The following is a 19440-nucleotide window of genomic DNA, read 5'->3' on the forward strand; positions in this document are numbered from 1 at the left end:
CTCTCTCCTTCTCTCTCTTCCTTTCCCTTTCCCTTCCTCAAATGGTGTAGCATGTAAGTATTTGTTATTAAAAAAGAAAGGAAAACAAATTGACAGTAATGGAAGACTGAAAACTTCATTAAAAGAACTGTATAGGGAATGGTGGTTCAGCTCAGAAACCAGCTCTCAGAAACAAAATTGAATGCAGTTCAGTCATTGTGCCACACAGTGTCACAGTTGGACTTCACTTCCTTCCACGCTGTATCTTTCCCATTGTAGGTGAACCCACAGAAGCCACAGAAGAGGGGTCTGAAATGTGGGGGGCAGCTGAAGTGCAGGAAGATGAAGATACTCGTGTAGAAGTTCCGCTGGACCAGGTATTGATCGAGCTTTAAATAAATGGCTTTTTTTTTTTTTTTAAGGATCACAGGTTGTGTGGGTTTTTTTCCCCAATTTCTTTCAAGTGTAGAGCATAATTCCGTAGGGATGATTGTAACAGCTCAACGATATGGCTTCTTTTACGGGAGCTTTAACAAATCTTCCTTTCTCTGTTAATGTGTCAAATATCAATTAGATTTTCATCAGCTTCAGAACTACTCTGGGAGCCTGTATAGGGCCTTAGAGAATCAGGACTCCCTACTGTCACAACCTACCATATAGATCCACCTGGATGTCAGTCCCTTTATACTGGTGGAGCAGTGTGAAGGGACTATGGCATAGAATCAAGGTCAGAAGTCCTGAAGGCCTGAACCACGAACAGGCATGGATTTATCTGATTTTTATTAAGACTGCCAGCATTTTCTTCTGTTGGAACAACATGGTACTTAGTTGGACAACTTTTTAATTCTAAGATTTATGTGCAATAAATAGTTCTTGAGAACTAAACATAAGATTATATCCCCTTTGTTTTACTTTGATTTGTTTTTAAAAGAAACTTCTGTGAACTGAAATAATACAGGAAGAAGGTAAGTTAAAGTTTATTCCAATGAAGTGGAGAATAGAACTGTTTAAATTATTTGCTGAAAAATTACCTTTTTTTTTTTTTTTTTTTCTACTAGTGAATTGCTCACAAGACAGTCCTCTTTTTCATCTTACTTGTTTGTAAGAATTTGCCAACTTGTTCACCCTTGTGTCCAGTCCACAAGATGTTGCATTATGCTTTTCCTATCTGTTGATAATGACTTGGGGCCAGACACCTAGGCCACAAGATAATTTCTGATCCATGCTGCAGTGTAAGGCATCTCAGTTTACCCAATTTATTTCTCAGCCTAACAGTCATCCCAACAACATAATGGATTCTTGGGCATTTTTCTGACTTCCTGGTGGTCAGCTCGGTGCTGAGGAACAACTGTTAATGTGAGATTGTAAACAAATGAGAGGGAGACAGTTTACCCCAGGCGACATGATGGAGCACAAGCCATACAGGAGATTTCTGGAGTGTGTTGGAGACAATTTTTTGATATAGGTAGTAGGATACATGATTAGGAGAGGCATTCTGCTGGATTAGGGCATCTTCCTCAAATCACAAGAACTACCCCCATGTGCAAGAAAACAAGCAGGCATAGCAGGAGGCCATTTTGAACAGAGGGCTCTTGACCTCATACTAAAGGAGGTAGAGTGTGGTAAGGAGAAGAAGGGATGGATTGCTAAGGAGCAGTATAGAGATATTGCCTGGGTGTGCAGGGTTGGAATTGGGAAAGCCAAAGTTTATTGAGAAATGGAAACTGATACATGTGATTGGGAATAATCAATATGGATTTACTATGGGCAAATCATAGTTAAGCAACCTCTTTGCCTCAGTGATGAAATAACTGGCTCTCTGAATGAAGGGATAGCAGTTATTGTAATTTGTCTTGCTTTCAGCTTAGACTTCTGTATTTGTAGGAGAAATTGTAAGAAGCATAGTAGATATGGGGTGGAAGATAGCCTTAAGAAAGGTAGGGACTGGATGTGTGGGCTACAAGTTAGACAAAAAACTGTCTGGATCAGTGGAACTTAAAAGGTCAGTTGGTTGAAATTTAAACAGCACCTGTTTACAAATGGTGGTTCTCAGGGTCTGATACTGGGTCTGATACTTTTTAACATGTTCACTGGTAAAATGGACAATGGCATGGGATGCAGCCTTATCCAGGCTCAGTGGTAAAGCTAAGCTGTCATTATCAGCTGATATGCAGGACTTCCTTTCAGACCAATCTCAACAGCTTGAAGAAATGGACTGACTCAAGCTTCATGAAGTTCAGCGAAGAGAAATATGAAGTTGGGTGCCAGGAACTCAGTAACTGTGTCGGTACAGTCTTGGCGCAGGAAGGCTATGGAGCAACTTCAGGAAGGGCCATGCAGCTCCTGTGGCTAGCAAGTTGATGATGAGTTGGTGATGCTCCCTTTTGGTGATGAGTTTGGCTGTGCAGGCTGGGCTGGTAAAAGCACAGCCAGCACATCAAGGGAAATTATTATCTTCCTTGACTTGGCACCTCTGAGGTTGCATCTAGAATATTTTGTCCAGTTTTGAGTCCTTCCCAGTACAAGAGAGATATTTACAAACAGGAGAGGGCCCAGCACAGCAACACACTAAAAGGTTTAGGGGGCTAGAGTTTATGAACAAGGAGAAGCTTGGGGAACTGGGTTTGTTTCATCTTCAAGGCTAAGGAAGAGAAGACAGATCAAACTGCTCTCCATAGCTACAGAATAGAGTAACAGAGAAGATGGAGCCAGGCTTTTCCCTGTGTTGAACAGCAAAAGGATGAGGGAATGGCCCAATGTGGCAGCAAGGAAAATTCTGACTGGATGTAAGAAAAACGTTTTCAACAGTGAGAACTCTAAGCACCTTCCTGTCCAGAGATGATGGGGAATCTTTGCCTTTGGTGATATTTAAACCAGACAGGGCCTCAAACAACTTTGAAGTTAGTGCAGCAGGGCACTGACCTAGATGATCTCTAGAGCAGTAGTCTTCAAATTGGAGTGTACACAGACCAGGGGGTGTGCAAGACAATCCATTGGGGTACAGGAAGAAAATGTTAGAACTTCATTAGTACACATATATAATTTATAAATAAATAAACATATACTGGGGATTTGTGCTCAAAAAGTGATAGGAGTGTGCAATCAAAACAGTTTGGAGACCACTTACCTACAGGTCTCTTCTAACATAACTTTTCTGTGATTCTGTATTTGTCCATCTTTGATTATTTCAGACCTATAATCAACTTCTTTTTAGTAAACTTTTTTTTTTGCTTACTATTTAGTTGGCTGATTTTTTTTTTCAATTTACTTTTATTGGGTAAAAGAATACTACACATATATACATTTTGCTTGTGTTCTGCTTTTAAAAAATGCCTGAGGGGAAGAGAGAAGTATTATACTTTTTATACTTTGTATATCAATTTCTGCCTGCATTACTAATCTGTACATTAACAAAAGCCACATATGAAGTTGCTACTTTAGCCATTTTGAAGAATGGTGTCATACCATCTGGAAAAAAATCTGGATCTCTTAATTTTATTTTAGATGGCTGTTTCTAAGAAGCTTCATGCTTAGTGATTTATTCACTATAATGGGAAGGAGTGTTGCTCAGCTGTTTTACAGACATTGTTCTTGAAGGCATGTGAATGAGGTGATTGAAAGAGGCAAGAGCATGACTGTCCTGGTCCCTTATATAAGGAATTCTACAGCTGTGCCTTTTCACAGCAAATACCTGCCCCAGCCTCAGAGACTCATGTGCTAAACACCATTGGGCTCATCAGCCCTGTTAATTGCAGTTGTCCTGAGGTGCTGTGATAATTAGGATATGTTGGGTTGTACTGATAGTACTGACATTAAGGAAGAACATGCTGCCTGTCGTCTTAATCTTATGAGATCCTGAAGTATATCCTGCCCTGGTCTTGACAGTGTAATAATCAAACTGAGAAATTACTAGTCTGTGTATTGGACTCTGAAGGTGTGTAGAGAATTCCTCTGGGTAGCATAAAGCATTTGAGTGTAAATTGGGTTGTCAGGTCTTAGTGTTTAGGTTGACTGCAATTCATATGAAATCCAAGAGCTCTGGAGATGGCTGCCTTACTTCTCCACTGAGATCCTACAGCACAGGCAACAGCTCTGCCCATTCTGTTGTGTGTCTCACTGGTTTGCCTCAGCCAGAGGATGGTGACCATCACTAGAGAAGGGAAAACAGTTAACTCTCCACTACCACTTCTGTACTTGGCAGCGGTAGCCACAGTTGATACAGTTGCCAGTGAGCATGGGATGTACTAGGAACTTGCTTGATACCTCTAAGCTCATGTACCAAGGCCCAGGCATTGTCCTCAGATGGAAATATTTTCCAGTTGCTACCAACTGATTTTGCTACCTGGACAAGGAACTGGATGCAGATGTGTTTGAGGGGGAAAAGCATTTAAAATAATCAGTCATGCAGACTATTAGTAATCTGATTTTCATATTTTCAGAAAAGACAAAGGAGCAAATTTTATTGCAACTCAAGCTATGGTTTATTTTTCATTTTAAAATTTCATATATAGTTTCCTAGGTAATCTGGCAAGAAGCCAGGTCCTTCTGAGTAGCACTGGGTACTCTTTATTCCCAGATAACTAAGGTTATTCAGACCTTGGAAGCATTTAGCATTTTACATGTTAAGGTTCTTATTAATGATCATTTTAAATTGTTTTAAATTCTGTGATGTAAAGCTTTATAGCTTTTTCTTATCTGAACTGCAGTTCCTGTTATTTCTAGAAATATGGAAAAGGACAGCCAGCCAGGGCTTGACTATCTTGCATAATGCATAAATATTTACATGCCAGCTTTCACTAGTATGCTGACACTTCTGATATGCTATCATTTCTATCAGTCACATAAATGAGGTGCTGAAGATAGAGTTTAGTCTTTTTTCTTTTTACGCACCTTCCCTGTTTTGCCATTTGAAGTACATGGTTCAACAAATGCCAGATTAACCATTAACTAAACTTAGTGTAATACTGGCTAGACACCCGCTTATGTCCTATTCTGTAAAATACTGTCTGCCAGCTGAGAACACATTAAAAGAACAGGATTTGCTTTACTCCAGACTAGCTGACAGTTGTAATTGAACATCAAGGAGGAAAAATCAGTGTTTTGCCTAAAACCAAACCAGACCCTTCTGTTCTGTATTCCGTATTGAGACTTCAGCTTCCAAATACAAAATGGATAGTTTCTTCTTTTGACATGCAGACTTACTCCAGGTTGGTTGTTTACATCACTGAGTCAACATCTGTGAGAACTGATGACAATTGTGCAAATAGCAATGGAACAAGGTAGTTTTATTGCAGTTCTTGGCAGGGAGGCAGCAAAACAGAAGTTTGTTACCTGAGGTGGTAATTAAGTGTGTTGAGTTTGCTGATAATAATATAAATATATTCAAAGTAACTCTTTCTGAGATACAAAATTTTCTAACTTGTAAAGCTTTCAGAACAAACTACTACTTTTTGTTTAATTTGCTATAAGTTGTCAAATACAAAAGCAGCAGTTGGTAGTAATAGTATTGAAATAACACTGCAAGTTTGGATTGGTTTATCCATTTCCAAAGGCATGGCTGTTCTTCTCACATGCTGAGCCATTGGGAGGTGGGGTAAGTGTGAGAGTTATGAGATACGAAGTTGTCCAGTGCCTGATGCCTACAAGGAATTCAGGCACATTGTTGTGCCAGCCTGCTTTGCTGTGGTGCACATGATACTGGCTATTAAGATGTAAGTGATGTAGAATTAATCTGTTTGGGTTTTTTTCCCCTCCAGATTCATCATCTACATCTCCCTTTCTCTTTCTGTGTTTATTTGTAAAAATCATCGGATTATAAATTTGTCTAACGGGCACTGATTTGGATTTTTTTGTAGATGTTGACACTCTTGGTTCTTTCACTAGCCGTTTGCTTTCTATTATTACAGACATGTCCACTGATTAATGCAGTCCTGATGCCACTCATTATTCCTCATTTCCTGGGCTGTGATGTGATGTGAGATTGTGTAGCTCCCCTAGGTGCTCTCTCTGTAGCTAGAGTGTATTATCAGTAGCAGAAAATTTGCACCTTTCATTTGCAGTTTCCATTATGGAGTATGCATTTTGCTTTAGAGACCCAAGATTCACCTCAGTGAACAGAATAAAATATTTATCTTCCCTATTGCTGAAGGCAAAATGCTAAAGTTTACATTGATTCAGCATTAAAACAGGCTGACTGCTCAAAGAGACATTCCTTAATTAAAAAGCTAGAAGTTTATGTGGAGGAAACATTTTTCACTATATCAGTAAGGATTTCAAAGTGACATTTGGAAAGAATACATGCAGAACTTTTTATGCTCAAAATTTGCTACAAATGATGCACCTGTAATTTGAACCTTCTGGATTTTGAGTGTTGACAAGCCAGCAGATAAGATTTATCCCTGCGTGTTCTTTCAGCTCCAGTGATTTACACTTAATTGTTTGTCTGTGTGAGATAGGGAAACTTACTCTGGTTGGTTCCTTGCATCTCAGAATGAGAAGAGATCTTCCCTTGGTTTCTGCATTGGATGACTGTGATTTCTGAAGCTGTAGCACCATTAAAGGCCTGTGTGGCCAACTGTTGGAGAGCCTTCACTTCTTTCGAGTGAAGTTTGCAAATGCAGTTCTGTTGTAAAACTAGTGTTGATACCACTTGAAAAAAAGTTTCCTCGCTGTCTGCACCTGTCTTGAAAAAAATCTAGCAATCTTAGAGCAGATAATTTCTCAAATTGCTTAACTTTTAGGGCATTTTTCATTCATTGTAGAAGAATCTGTCTCTGGGGGGAAAAAAAAAATCTGTATTTTTACAACCTCAGTAGGGCTTCTTTTTAAATGCTTATCAGTCTTCTCATTGTCTACAGGGATGCTCAAAAGATCATATTGTATTGTAGGGTGTGAAGTTTAGGCAAATTTTAATGTACACATGGAAAATGTTACGGAAAAAGTAGACAAAATTGTCAGTGAAATGGAGAAAAATATTGTTGACTTAGGTATATCTTAAAAAAGTGAAGATCTGATCAGATGTCTTCTCTGCCATGTCCGTCTTGTGATTAAGGAATTGTGCACACTTTCGATTGTCACACAATGAAACTGAGGAATGGATTTTGAAAAGCTTTTTTTTCTACACTTCAAGTTACATAGTTTCCATTCATTCCAGTTATACTCTGGGTCCCATGATCTTATAAAAAATTAGACCCTGTGGCTGTATTTGTAAAAAAAGAAAGAAAAATGCATCGAACTCATAAAAAGGTTGGAGTTTAAATGTTGGGGGGATAAAGACTTTTTTGCCTTCAGAAACAAGAGCGCATTTATTATGTGGAAAGTGTAAGACTGATGAACCCTTAACTATTAATTTGCTTGTTTTTAAGAGCCTGTGTTTTGTAAATTATATGGAAGAGAAGAGGGCTGCTGTCACTTAGCAACCCTGTCTGGTTCAGGAACAAAATGTTTTGCTGTTGGAATCTGCAGTGCTGCTACAAAGCATTCCTGACTGGGTAGGAGCAGGGGCAGCTCTGTTCTGGAGAGATTTGGTGCAATCAAAGTTAAGTGTTCCTGATGCTGCATTTGTGAGATGTATTCATGCCGGTATTTGTGATCATTAAGATTTTTGTTGTCTACTTCATTGTTTGTCTTTTGTGACCATTAGCCAAGTAAACATTTCCAAATGGCTTCAATAAAGCAAAATTATGTTTTACATTAATGGTACAAAATAATTTCCTCCTTAAATGATTTGTGATATCGCACTTTTCAGTATTCTAGTATCAGTCATGTACAAACCTTATGAGAGGTTACATTATCATCCCTAGAGGAAAAGAAGCCAAATGCTTCAATGTCTGAAGATTTCCTGACTTATTGCTTTTGAATGATGATGGCATTTGGTAATGTAGCTCTTAATGAATGATAGCATGATGAGTGTAATTAGAATACATCTTTCTTTTTTAAACACTCTGGTTTTGCTGAGATTAAAAATACCATCAAGCACTCATACTTCTTGAATGCAAAATGAAATTCACTGTTCCTCATCAACCTGCTAGCAAGCCAGGAGGTTTCCAGAAGGCAAGCTGGGTCCATATTTCTAGCATGAAGTTGAAAATTACTTCACTTGTAAGTGCCTTTGATTGAATATGCCTTTCAATATACATATACAGTTCTGTCAGTGAGTGTTTTTATTGCTAGTCCATGACAAGCAAAGAATTGTGCTCACATTCATGAAGGTGTGGTTTGAAAACTAGTTATTTTAGCTACTGTACTTTCAACTGGGAAACTGCAAAAGCATCATCTTCACTGAAAAGATGCAGCCAGCAATACAAGAAAGAAGGTTACGTCCTATTTTCTTGCAAACATAAAAAAGGCAAAATTACAAACCTTACTATGTGTAGTTATGACTATAGGAGGAATGAGGATAATCCATCACAGTCACCAGAAAAGTCCCCTGTCCTAGAAGTCACTTCCTTGTCTGGGTAAATTACCTTATGCTGATTTTGGTAAGATAGGGTTCATTTTCTTCACAGTAGCTAGTATGGGGCTCTATTTTGGATTTGTGCTGGAAACAGTGTTCATAACACAGGGATGTTTTAGTTACTGCTGAGCAGCACTTAGAGTCAAGGCCTTTTCTGCTTCTCACCCCACTCCACTGGCGAGGAGGCTGGGGGTGCACAAGAAGTTGGGAGGGGACACAGCTGGAATAGCTGACCACAACTGACCAAAGGGATATCCCATAATTTATGGTGTCATGCTCAGCATATAAAGCTGGGGGAAGAAGAAGGAAGGGGGGATGTTCAAATTGATGGCATTTGTCTTCCCAAGTAGCTATATTATGTGTGCTGGAGCCCTGCTGTCCTGGAGATGGCTGAACACCTGCCTGCCAATGGGAAGTGGTGAATGAATCCCTTGTTTTGCTTTGCTGGCATACACAGCTTTTGCTTTACCTATAAATTGTCTTTATCTCAACCCATGAGTTTTCTCACTTTTACTCTTCCAATTCTCTTCTCCATCCCAACTAGGGGGAGTGAGTGAGTGGCTGTGTGGGGCTTAGTTGCTAGCTGGGGTTAAGCCATGACAACCTCAAGGAATAAGAATGTAATCACCCCATGCTTATCCAGTCCTGAATTTATTGCTGTCAGGGTCAAGTTGTGCTGGGTTTTTTTGTGATGTGGACACAGGACTAAAGTAACACAGGAATGCTTATTCTGTACTTCGTGACAGCATACATGTTTAGTTACCCTGGGCTACAACTGGCTGGTGCTTCAAACTTGAATGTTTGAAGAGCCCCTTGTTCTCTGTTATGATCCTGGAATCTCTCATGTCGACACATTGATATCAATATGTGATGCTTATGTTCATTTAGTTTTGTTACAAAGTGGTGATAGACCTCAGTCACTCAGGCCTGAATATGTAGCTGGTTCTCTGGATTTGAGATACCCTGAGCTTTTACAAGAATCCCAAATTTGACTTCCTGTGAGTCAACACACTGGCTGAAAGAACCATCTCTGACTTTGGCTGCAAGGAGGACAGCAGAGTCCCATATCTGTTTTCGCTATCCAGGCAATGTATTCCATCCAGGCAGCTCTTACTGGGAGTATACTGGTTATTTAAAAGATGAGTGATGAAAAGCTAAAAACTAAGATGTGAAATGTCACCGCTTTTCCCTGAGTATACAAGATCATTGCTGACTTCTAGAAATAAGTCTTATAATTTCTGTGAGGACATGTAGGTCTGAACCAGCATACCTGTTTTGCTTTCAGTATGCCCATCCTGATTTATTCTGACTGAGAGAACAGAGTTTGCAGTAACTATGCTGTATACATAATAGGCATTTTGTACAGTTGTAGGCGGAGAGATGACTGGAGTGTATTGAATTCAATGAAAAGGTTCCCATTGACTCCAGGGGACTTTGAATTATACTCTGACCCAGTAAAGCACTTTAATGTAGGCTTTAGCTCACTATTTCACTGAAATCATTGGAACTGTTCAAGGAGGTAAAATTAAGCATGTACAGCATTTACAGGCTTTGGACCATAAAAAAACCTCTGTTTTTCTCCCTTTTTCTGTTTTCCTTCCTGCATGTGTATATGCACATAAACATTCTCTTTTCCTAAATATGAAAAATCTAACTTTTGCTAAGTATATCTCCTTGTTAGTGAAGGTGTACTTAAAATAATGCTAATTTATGCATAGCTAGGAGATCAATAAGTTTTCAGTAGAAAGTATCATACTTTTTATGTAAAGAGCAATGTATGATTTGGTAGGTGATTTTGGCCTTCAGTTCCCTCCCTGCAGTCTTGTCTTAGGTCTGCTGTGCACTTTGAAATGCATCATCTGTGGTCATATTCACATTTCAAAGCCGATCCATGACTCTGCGTGCAGTGGGAACCATACTGCATTTTAGATTACCTTGCAGAAGGTCTTTTCCTCTGGATCGATGTTGATTTTAACTTGTTTGAAATGTCCATTCTAATGTAGTGTGGCTTGAAAGGAGATTAAATGAAGGACACCTTTTGCTTTGCAATTATTAACTGTAAACCTGACTTTTTATTTTTGTCTGTAGTAGTAAAAACCACTGTAGTAATATGTTCAGCTATCTTGAAATACATTATACTTGCACTGCTGGGATTTGTTTCACTGATCTTGTTTTGTACTATTTGTCAGGCAATTTAGCTTGTCTGATCAAGTTAAATTAGTGGAAATTTGAATGTTACTTCATACCAGTTCCCTGTGAGCTTCCAGTGAGTTTCTGGGTACAGTTCAGTAACGTGTTTATCTTCTACATTACTCAGTTTTAACTCTTAAAAAATTTGCATCCACACCTATTTTAGACAGATAAGGTCTAATGCATCTAGGTAGTGTAGCACTTTAGGAATATACTGCCCCTTAAATGTCCATTGTGCTTCTATGCCAAAGACTGCTTCCATAACAATGAAACTAGCAAAACCACATGCATTAGGATACATATTTTTACACACTTTCTACTAAGTCAAGTCTACACACCTTCTTCTGCAGTCCAAAATGAGCCACCATACTAAAGCAGTTCAGGCAAGGGCAGATACTCTCTTCTGATTGTACCCACTATCAGGCAGTAACAAAAAGGTGGAAATAATAATATTTTGGATGACTACAACAGTTAACTGAGAAAGCCTGGGTTTACTCTTCTGCTTTTCTTACCCTCTCTTCATTTGGTGTTTGTAATGTTATAGCAAGCAAGTGTCATTAAGCAAAACTAAACCCACTTGCTTTTAGCTAGCAGTGTCTGGTGCATTTATTTTGTCCCACCCTCCCCTGTTTATGGTCAGAATCCAAAATTGCTTATTTCCATAGCAGACTGAAAACAAATTAGTAGTTACATGTGTAAGACTAGCAGGTAACTTCTGGCAGTTTATGGATCTACTGATTCTTTGCTATCTTTGTCTGCTGGAGATTACCAAAGTTGGCTCAAATTTGCTTTGGATGGTGCCTTCTCTGAAGGTGTCTGTAAAGACCTGGCTTGTTTAATTTTTATTTTAGTGGTAATAAGGCCAGTTTGATGTTACCAGATCAAAGTGAGTCAGGAAGACTTGAAAAAAAAACCACACAGAGACTACTGTACTTCAGAAATTACTTATGGAGCCATTATTTATCTGGTCATGTAACCATGTAATATTACTAGTAATTTGCCATTCTATGTATTATTACAATGCGATAACTTGTCCTTTTTGAAGCTGCAGTATTGTGCACTGGCATAATAAAGTTGTCTTATGTTGCTACTTAAACATCAAAGGAAAAGCAAGATGTTTCATCAAGAGGCTTTAATCAGTTGTTGGTATTGCTGAACTGGCTTTTACTAGTAAGTTGAAGGTGATGAGATAATTCTTTCGAAATGTTAGTATTAGTGAGGGAAAGAGATTTTCAGAAGATATAAACTACAGATAGCTGACTGCATAAAGGAGCTGCTAATGATACTAACATTCCAAACACTTTTGATTAAGAGACAATCTATAGCTCTCATCTTGTTTGCTTTAGATTTAGTCCGATGAGGCTGTGTGGGAGGTGGACACTCTGTTACTCCTGTGGGTTTTTTTCCCCCCCTTTATTTTAATTCAGCCCTTAGCACAAGTACATAAGTCATCTTGGCAGCAGGGTGAATAGTCAGGTGAATCTTCAAAGGTGAAACTGGAAGACAAATGATGAAAACTACGTAGTATATGCATCAGTCTTCCAAGTTGTCATGAAATGATGCTGCTAGCAGCTTTATCTACAGTGAGTTTCTGCTCAGTCTTCAATATGGGAGAAGATCCTGTTCCTCCTGTCTGCTAGTCTGACTCTGTGTAGAAAAAACAAATCCTAACCATGCCATCCTACACAGGGCGCTTTGGGAAGGGGAATGATGTTACGGAAGTGACCAGTAGGTCTACCTCCTCTCTCTTGCTACTTTTCTGTGGATGCAAAGAAGACGGGACTGATTGGCATGGCATGGTCTTGTCCATAGGTAAAATGCTTCTTGGGGAACAGTTTTTGGGCTAGTGATGTATGATATTTTATTGCAACAGGATTTTATAAACAAGTATGTATTAAATGCTAGAATGTCAGAGCACCTGGAATAGCTGGAACAACAAAATAGCTGTTGCTGTATTAATTAAATCTAGCTCGTTCCAGTTTTTTTGAGTACAGTCAAATGGATTAACCCAGTGTAATACATTTAAATCCAACTAACACATTTTTATGTAGAATAAGAGTGCATTATGGGGTGATAGTACAGGAACATTCTTTTCTGTCCATGTAGACAAACCTCAAATTAGCATACTTACTTCCTAGTAATGTGATTTTGATGTTTGTCACGTTTAAGAATAGCACAGAGCATTCTGATTAAAAATGCCTCATAATGCTGCTGCTTTTCTCTTCACCAGAGGCCAGCAGAAACTGTAGACGAAGAAGAAAATGCAGAAGAGGAAAATGACAGGGGGGAGGAGGCATATAAAGGAGAGGAAGAATATCCAGAAGTGAATGGAGATGAAAGTGGGGAAACTGTTAAAGAAAGAAATGAACTGTTAAAAAAAGAAGTGGAAGAAAACAAGAAGAAATTATATGAAACAGAAGAAACAGAGAATATTAACCAAGCAGAGGAAGAGGAACCTATCCATTTAAATGACAAGAAAAATGTAGAAAATGGTGAGGGAGTGGAACACTTGAACTACCAAGGTGATCTTCATCCTGAAGAAGAAAAAAAAGAAGAGGATTCTGACAGTCAGAACCAGGTGAGTGTTTATTCTTTCAGTTTGTTCTTAAGTTATTGTTTCTCATTCATCTCAGCCTTAGGCTTCTCAAATAGTCTCTAACTAGCTAATTCTGATAAGGTCCTGACAGCATTTATGAGAACTTCAGTTTGTGGAAAAGCTGTTTTCCGTCTGTCTAGATTAGTTATATCAGTAATTACATTATATGCCCTCCAACCGAGAAAGCAGATGTTTCTCACTATTTGATGAATCTGCATCTCCTGCTTTCCTGAATATGCTGAATTTTGAAAAAAAGTAATCTTGCAATTTCCAGAAAAGCATAATCATTCATAAAGTGCTCTTGCCATTGCTTTGTGGAAGTTTCATCTCCTTTTCTTAGCAATTGGAAAAACCAGTGGAGATTAACAAGATCCTCAAAGCAAGGGGCTTTAGTCAGTTTAAAAGCAAATATCCTGTTAATGTAGGAGACACAGTAATATGCTCTTGTCTTAGATGGAAGCATGCAGCCCAGAAGGATAAAGTGGACTACCCTGACTGGCAGATGAACTGACCAGTGAACAGAATGTGGGAAATGAAGTGTTTTGTTTGATGGGGAGAATCCAGATCTGGGAAGAGTGTGATTCTTGAGCACAACAGAAGCAGAACAACTTGCTGCATATTCCCTGCCTATAGGCTGCTGAAAAACAAATTATTCCTCTGCTTCTCGCAGAGGTTTCTTGCAACTGGGCTTTCTTCTGTTTCTGTATGACACACAGGAACATTTTTCAATTAGGACAGCTGAGTAATGTGACATTTTCTTGGGCCCTGAATTTATCGTGTGCTTGATATATCAGGGCTTTTTGTTTGTTTTTCAAAAAGCTGGTTATTTATGGAAGTGGAGGAAGTTAGTGAGCATTCACTTTAATTGGACATGTGGGTAACTGGATGTTCGATGACAGAACTGGGGGGGGAGCCTCTAATTTGAGTACTTTCTCCTCTGGAAGGAATATAAGGTAAATAAAAAAGTGATCACTCTCAGAAAACATTTTTTCACATTAAGAATAACTTGTGGAAATTTTAGTATGAAGTGCTAACACTTTATTGAAATGAAGTTAAATCTTTGTTACTCTATGAAGTTAATGGCACTTGTCCTTTTTCTCTAGGTTGATTCTCATCTTGAAAAAACATCCACAAATCCAAGGGTGACAATCACCAGCCCACAAGAAAGTGAAAAAAATGACCAGAGCAATGACTATGCTGCAGTTGCATAGATAGAAAAAATACAATGAGCAGAAAATGAAAGATTATAATACTTTAAACATGTTATATTTTGTGATTGATAACTTATAATGGGAAGATAGGCTGAGTACCCACATATTGAGTCTTGAAGTGATAATGCTGTGTGGACTGATATAGAAAACAAACATTAACAGTTACTAGAAGAACACAGAATTATTTTTACAAGGTGAGATTTTCCGATAGAATTTGAGGGGGTAAATACAAGAGTACTGTATAGAAATATTAGAAATAAATTAACTATCCTGTTGTATAAGATGGTTAGCAGTAATAGAATGACACTGTTCCAGAAAAAGGAAAAAAAAAACCAAAAACAAAAAACCTCACACCAAATTTAATGTCAAAGCTTCATTACGGATTTATTCAGAAAAGAGGAACAACTTTTGACTTTTAATGAGAACATATGTATCTTTTCCTTTAAAATTCCACATGATATATATGATTTCCAGACATAACATTAAGATATAATGAGAATACGTTCCTCACTTAATGGACTTATGCCCACAAAAACTGGTGTACTATAATGAATTGTCAGTCCTAATGTTACTAAATAGTGGATTAATTAGAACTGTTAGTTTTAAAATTTGCAGATAGCATTATTTAGCACTATGAATATACATAGACAGCCTACAATACTGCAGCTTGTTCCCGTTTACAGCAAGATGTTTTGCTGATTGTCCACTCCGATTCACTAAGAGTGAAATGTTACCATAGGGGAAAAAAAAAAAAAGGAAGAGTATGTAGCAGATTGGTTGCAAAAGTTGAGCTTGGGTGGATTTGTAATTCAGTCCATGTGAAATTTAATTTATTAATAAAAAAACAATAGGCCTGGATTCAGACTGAAATTGCTATGAAATCATTGCTGCCAGTGGAGCCATTTTAATATGAAACAAGTTAGGATGAGCCCACCAGTCTTCTGTAAAAGCAAAAATTGCTGCATTTATGAGTCCTTTACATAGCCTTAATGGTTGGAAGTGTGTCATCATCTTTTTGAGCAAGCTGGCTCCTGATAGGCTGTGGCTTAATTTGCCTTAGTAAATAAGGCATTGATCCATGGTATTGGTTCTCTTAATGACACCAATTCCATTGCTCTTATCGTTTCTCTGTTAGTAATGGGAATAATTTGTAGTTCATAGAAATACAGTCCTGAGAATATTTTCATCAATTATACAAAAGAAATAGCGAGGTTCCCTATTGTTAGTGCTAGTAAATTATTACTAAGAGAAACTAAATGTCATTTTTGTTGATTTCATGCCATTAAGACAAAAATTACATTTATGAACAAATTGAACTTGAAGCACTGTTTGAGGAATGTGAAGAACCACTTGTCATGACTGAAACTCATACAAACATCTACACTTTTACTACTAACTATTAAATATATTTTTCCAATGGACTAGAAATACGTATTCTTCAGCATATTTCTGAGTTACTTACATTGGCAATGTAAGGATAAAAACTGTAATGTTAAAAACCATATGAACAGGGTTAGAACATTTTGCTCTGTGGCATCTCTGAATTGTCTATGATTCATGTGTCCTTTGCTGAACTGTCTGACAAAGATCTAAGGAAATACTATATTTGTGATCAGTTCAAAATAAGCTCCTAATGTAGCCAAGCTCTTAAACAAGTATGTATGCTTCTTCTATTTGATATGGCAAATAAGACCATGCTCAAATATTTTGATTTCACTGGGATTTAAGAAGACATTTGAAGTTAAGCAGAAGTAAAAATTTTCCAATCCTCCCCCACCCCCCCCAAAAAAAAACCAAAAAAACCCACAAAACCAAAACAATAAACCCAGAATGAATAAAATAACTATACGTGCTAGTGAGGAAAATTGGCACACAGAAATCCTTTAGGTAACTTTATAGTTAATCCTGCACTGGAATAATACATGCAGTAGCATTAAAAGCCCTCAAACAATACTTAACCAGTCAGAGAAGGCATCTCTGTCTACTCAGGGAATTTACAGGCTGAACCTGCTGTGCAAAGCTGACCAAGGAAAATGGCTAATGCTGCATCTTTTCTTAAGAGCTGAATAGCTCATATGCTTACCAGTAAGCATGGCCTTAAATGTGTTGCTGAATCGAGACAAATGACAGTAATCTTGAATTGACATTACAATGAATGGGCTCATTGCTAGAAGTTAATGGTGTACCAAATAGAGGACTCTACTTGCAGATTAAGACTTGAACAACCTCTGAGATGTTCTTGGTCTTCAAAAGTTTAAACTTAAATTGACACCCCAAAAAATCTGATGGAGATAATTTGGAGAACATTTGCCTCAAAATGTTGTGCCTAGAAACCATATTTAGAAGAAACTGAGGGATTTGTATGGTGATACCTTTCTTCCTTTGGTTTCTATTTATAGCTTCTGTCTGCCAACAGTTTCTGTAATTTCCTCCCTTTACCCCAAAATGTTCAGTGCCTTCCATGCTTAAAAGACTTACAGATGTCAATAATCATAATTTAAAATCTTAAACTAAATTCCAGGGAAATATAATGTGATCATTTTCTTTCATGGGAGCATGAAATCCCTATAAGTGTTATTCAGCCTTTAAAATGTTTTCTTATAAGAAAGACGGGATATTTCTTCAGAAGAGCAAATCAGACTTTTTGGAAATGGAGATGTAATCATTTTATCATTCACCTTACAGCACTGACAACATGAATTTTGTATCGGGTTCTTTTATATAGAGAAATCAGTTTATGCGTAACAAATAGTTCTGATGTTAACGTAGAAATTAAACAAGAAGCATACAGGTGGTCTTGCTAATACTTTTTCCATCTGGATTTGTTGTGTGTGGTGGCTTAACCCAGTTTTACATAAGAAATACATTATTTTGGTAAACTTATTTAATGTTATCATATTAAGCTTATATGCAACAGTTTTGAGGGGGTTTTAAAGACTTGTTTTCTTGGTTTTATTTTTAAAAATAATTTGATATTAAAGAGAATTAGCATACATATATTCCTGTGTTTTGTCTCACATGAAGGCCTGTTTGATGTTAAGTCTATCTTTGTGTGACTGGCTTTATCAAACTGGTGATTTTACAGCTGATAGGATTCTCTCATAACTAGAAATTAAAAAAAAAATCAGATTTGGTAGTTCCATTATTATAGCTGTGAAAGAAAATTTGCTGACAATTTAGCTGTTACATAGTTATAAATCTAAGAATAACAGCAAAGTTAAACTGGCCATGTGTTTTTAATGTCATCGTTCAGGTTAGGACTGTATTATCAGTATGTATATACTGTTCACCTGATATTCAGAATAACATGAGTTTTATCTGTTCACTGGCAATACTTGAGAAAGTTACCAAACTTTTAGATGTCTCCTTGCTGAAATTCCTAATTTCAGTGAAATATTAAAGCATATGCTTAAATCCTATAGTACTGCATTTTTTGTTAAATTTTATCTAATGCTTTGGTACTTTGACATATCAGAGCCAAAATAAAGTTAGTTTCCAGAAAGAAAATGGTGAAAATAAGGAAAATATAATCTCCGCCCAGTCTCATCTAAGGTAAAGTGAAATAAACCTGCATGCAGAAGAAAAAAAGAGTAAGTATTCTGATTACTTGAAAATATGGGAAAAGGATTGTTGCTTGGGTATTTTGATTGATTATCCCAAAGGTATCTTAAAATAACCACTAGATAATAAATGTAAGTGCAAAAATAAGTATCTTGAGGAAGAGTCTATTTATTAAGTAGTAGCAGTCAGAATGATTTAATGGAATGCAGCTCAAGGATGTATTGTTTTGGGTGGCTGATAGCCTTCAATCTAAGTTTTAATCAAAAGAAATACTTTAGCCATAGCAATAGACAGTGGAGCTGTCTGCCAACTTTAGGTTATTGTGCATGTGCATATTTGTATGCATTAGCTCACAGATGCACGTATGAACACTGTAACTGAACGCATTTGCCCTGTGTTCACACATACTGCACACATAATGTGCATATATAATAATTAATCTTGTGATATAGTTAGTGATGGGAAAATATACTATTGGTTGTAGCTGAAATTTGCTATAATTATACAAGAAAACATAGCTAAGTCTAGTAGTAACAAACCTCATAAAAAGGATGACATGTTTTTAGGTTATGTGTACACTTGGGTGCTTTGCTGAGCCAAGCTCAGAATGCTTGAGGCCCTGAAGTAAAATGGAAATAGCAGCCTAAAACCAACTGAGAGCTATGTGGGTCATAAGGAAGTGGGCAGGATTTGGAAAATTCGAGAAAGAAAATACAAGTCTTTACTACAACACATGATACCAAAACTTTCAAAGGTCTTTGGTACTAGCTACAGCACAGGGATCTGATTTAAACAAAAGGTATTTTGAAACAGTAGGCAGACTTCCAACAACCTATGCAGTTACTAGGAATGCCTTTAAATATTCATATTTTTCTTGCAGTCACCTATGATACTTAGCTCTAATATTTGCTGGTTTTTAAATGAAACCCTAATTCAGTTATACTTTTCCCTTGCCCTCAGTGGGACTAAAATTTAATTCAAAATACAGGGGTTTTTTAGTTGAGAGCTTCTACTCTCTAATCCTAAACCTGTTTCAGAATCTCTTTAGTTTAAACTAGAATGAATTAATTCTCTATAAATTGATTCACAGTTCTGTATATCAAGAACATGTAGATTCAGGATTATGATTAACAAATTTCCAGAATCACGAGTTTTATGCATACTATTTATCCTATGAACTCTCTGATTAGTGTCCATGCATTTCAATGTAAAAACCAATGTCAGGTCTCTCTTCAGTAAGAATTGTTTACCTGTATGCTCACTCTCATATTCTGGACCCCAGCCTTTGTGCTGGCACTGATATGCATGTGCAGCAGATGAAGTCAAGCTCCTAATCCAAGGTCCCTCTGTAGAATCTTTTTAAAGGCAGTTACTTTTCCATACTCCAAATAAAAAATGAAAAAGTTGTGTCCAAGGCTAAATTCCTCTCCTGAACACCCAATTACAGC

At 37.4% G+C, this 19440-nt stretch overlaps 1 protein-coding gene across 3 annotated transcripts in view; it reads left to right on the forward strand.

Moving 5' to 3' along the window:
- The window catches only part of DCDC2 (doublecortin domain containing 2), a 72889-nt gene extending 55039 nt beyond the window's left edge, over positions 1-17850 (forward strand). For 2 of the 3 annotated variants that reach the window (XM_026843488.1, XM_026843490.1), the window contains 3 exons: positions 271-356; positions 12855-13202; positions 14324-17850. In XM_026843488.1, the coding sequence (XP_026699289.1) occupies positions 271-356; positions 12855-13202; positions 14324-14431 (542 nt within the window). In that variant the 3' untranslated portion in view covers positions 14432-17850. Of the gene's footprint in view, positions 1-258; positions 357-12854; positions 13203-14323 lie in introns of all 3 variants that reach the window. The other variant, XM_026843489.1, reaches the window with a different exon arrangement.
- Positions 17851-19440: the final 1590 nt, after the last annotated feature.

The sequence above is a fragment of the Athene cunicularia genome, assembly GCF_003259725.1.
Source record: "Athene cunicularia isolate RWA chromosome 2 unlocalized genomic scaffold, athCun1 chr2_part1, whole genome shotgun sequence".
NCBI classification, from domain to species: domain Eukaryota; kingdom Metazoa; phylum Chordata; class Aves; order Strigiformes; family Strigidae; genus Athene; species Athene cunicularia.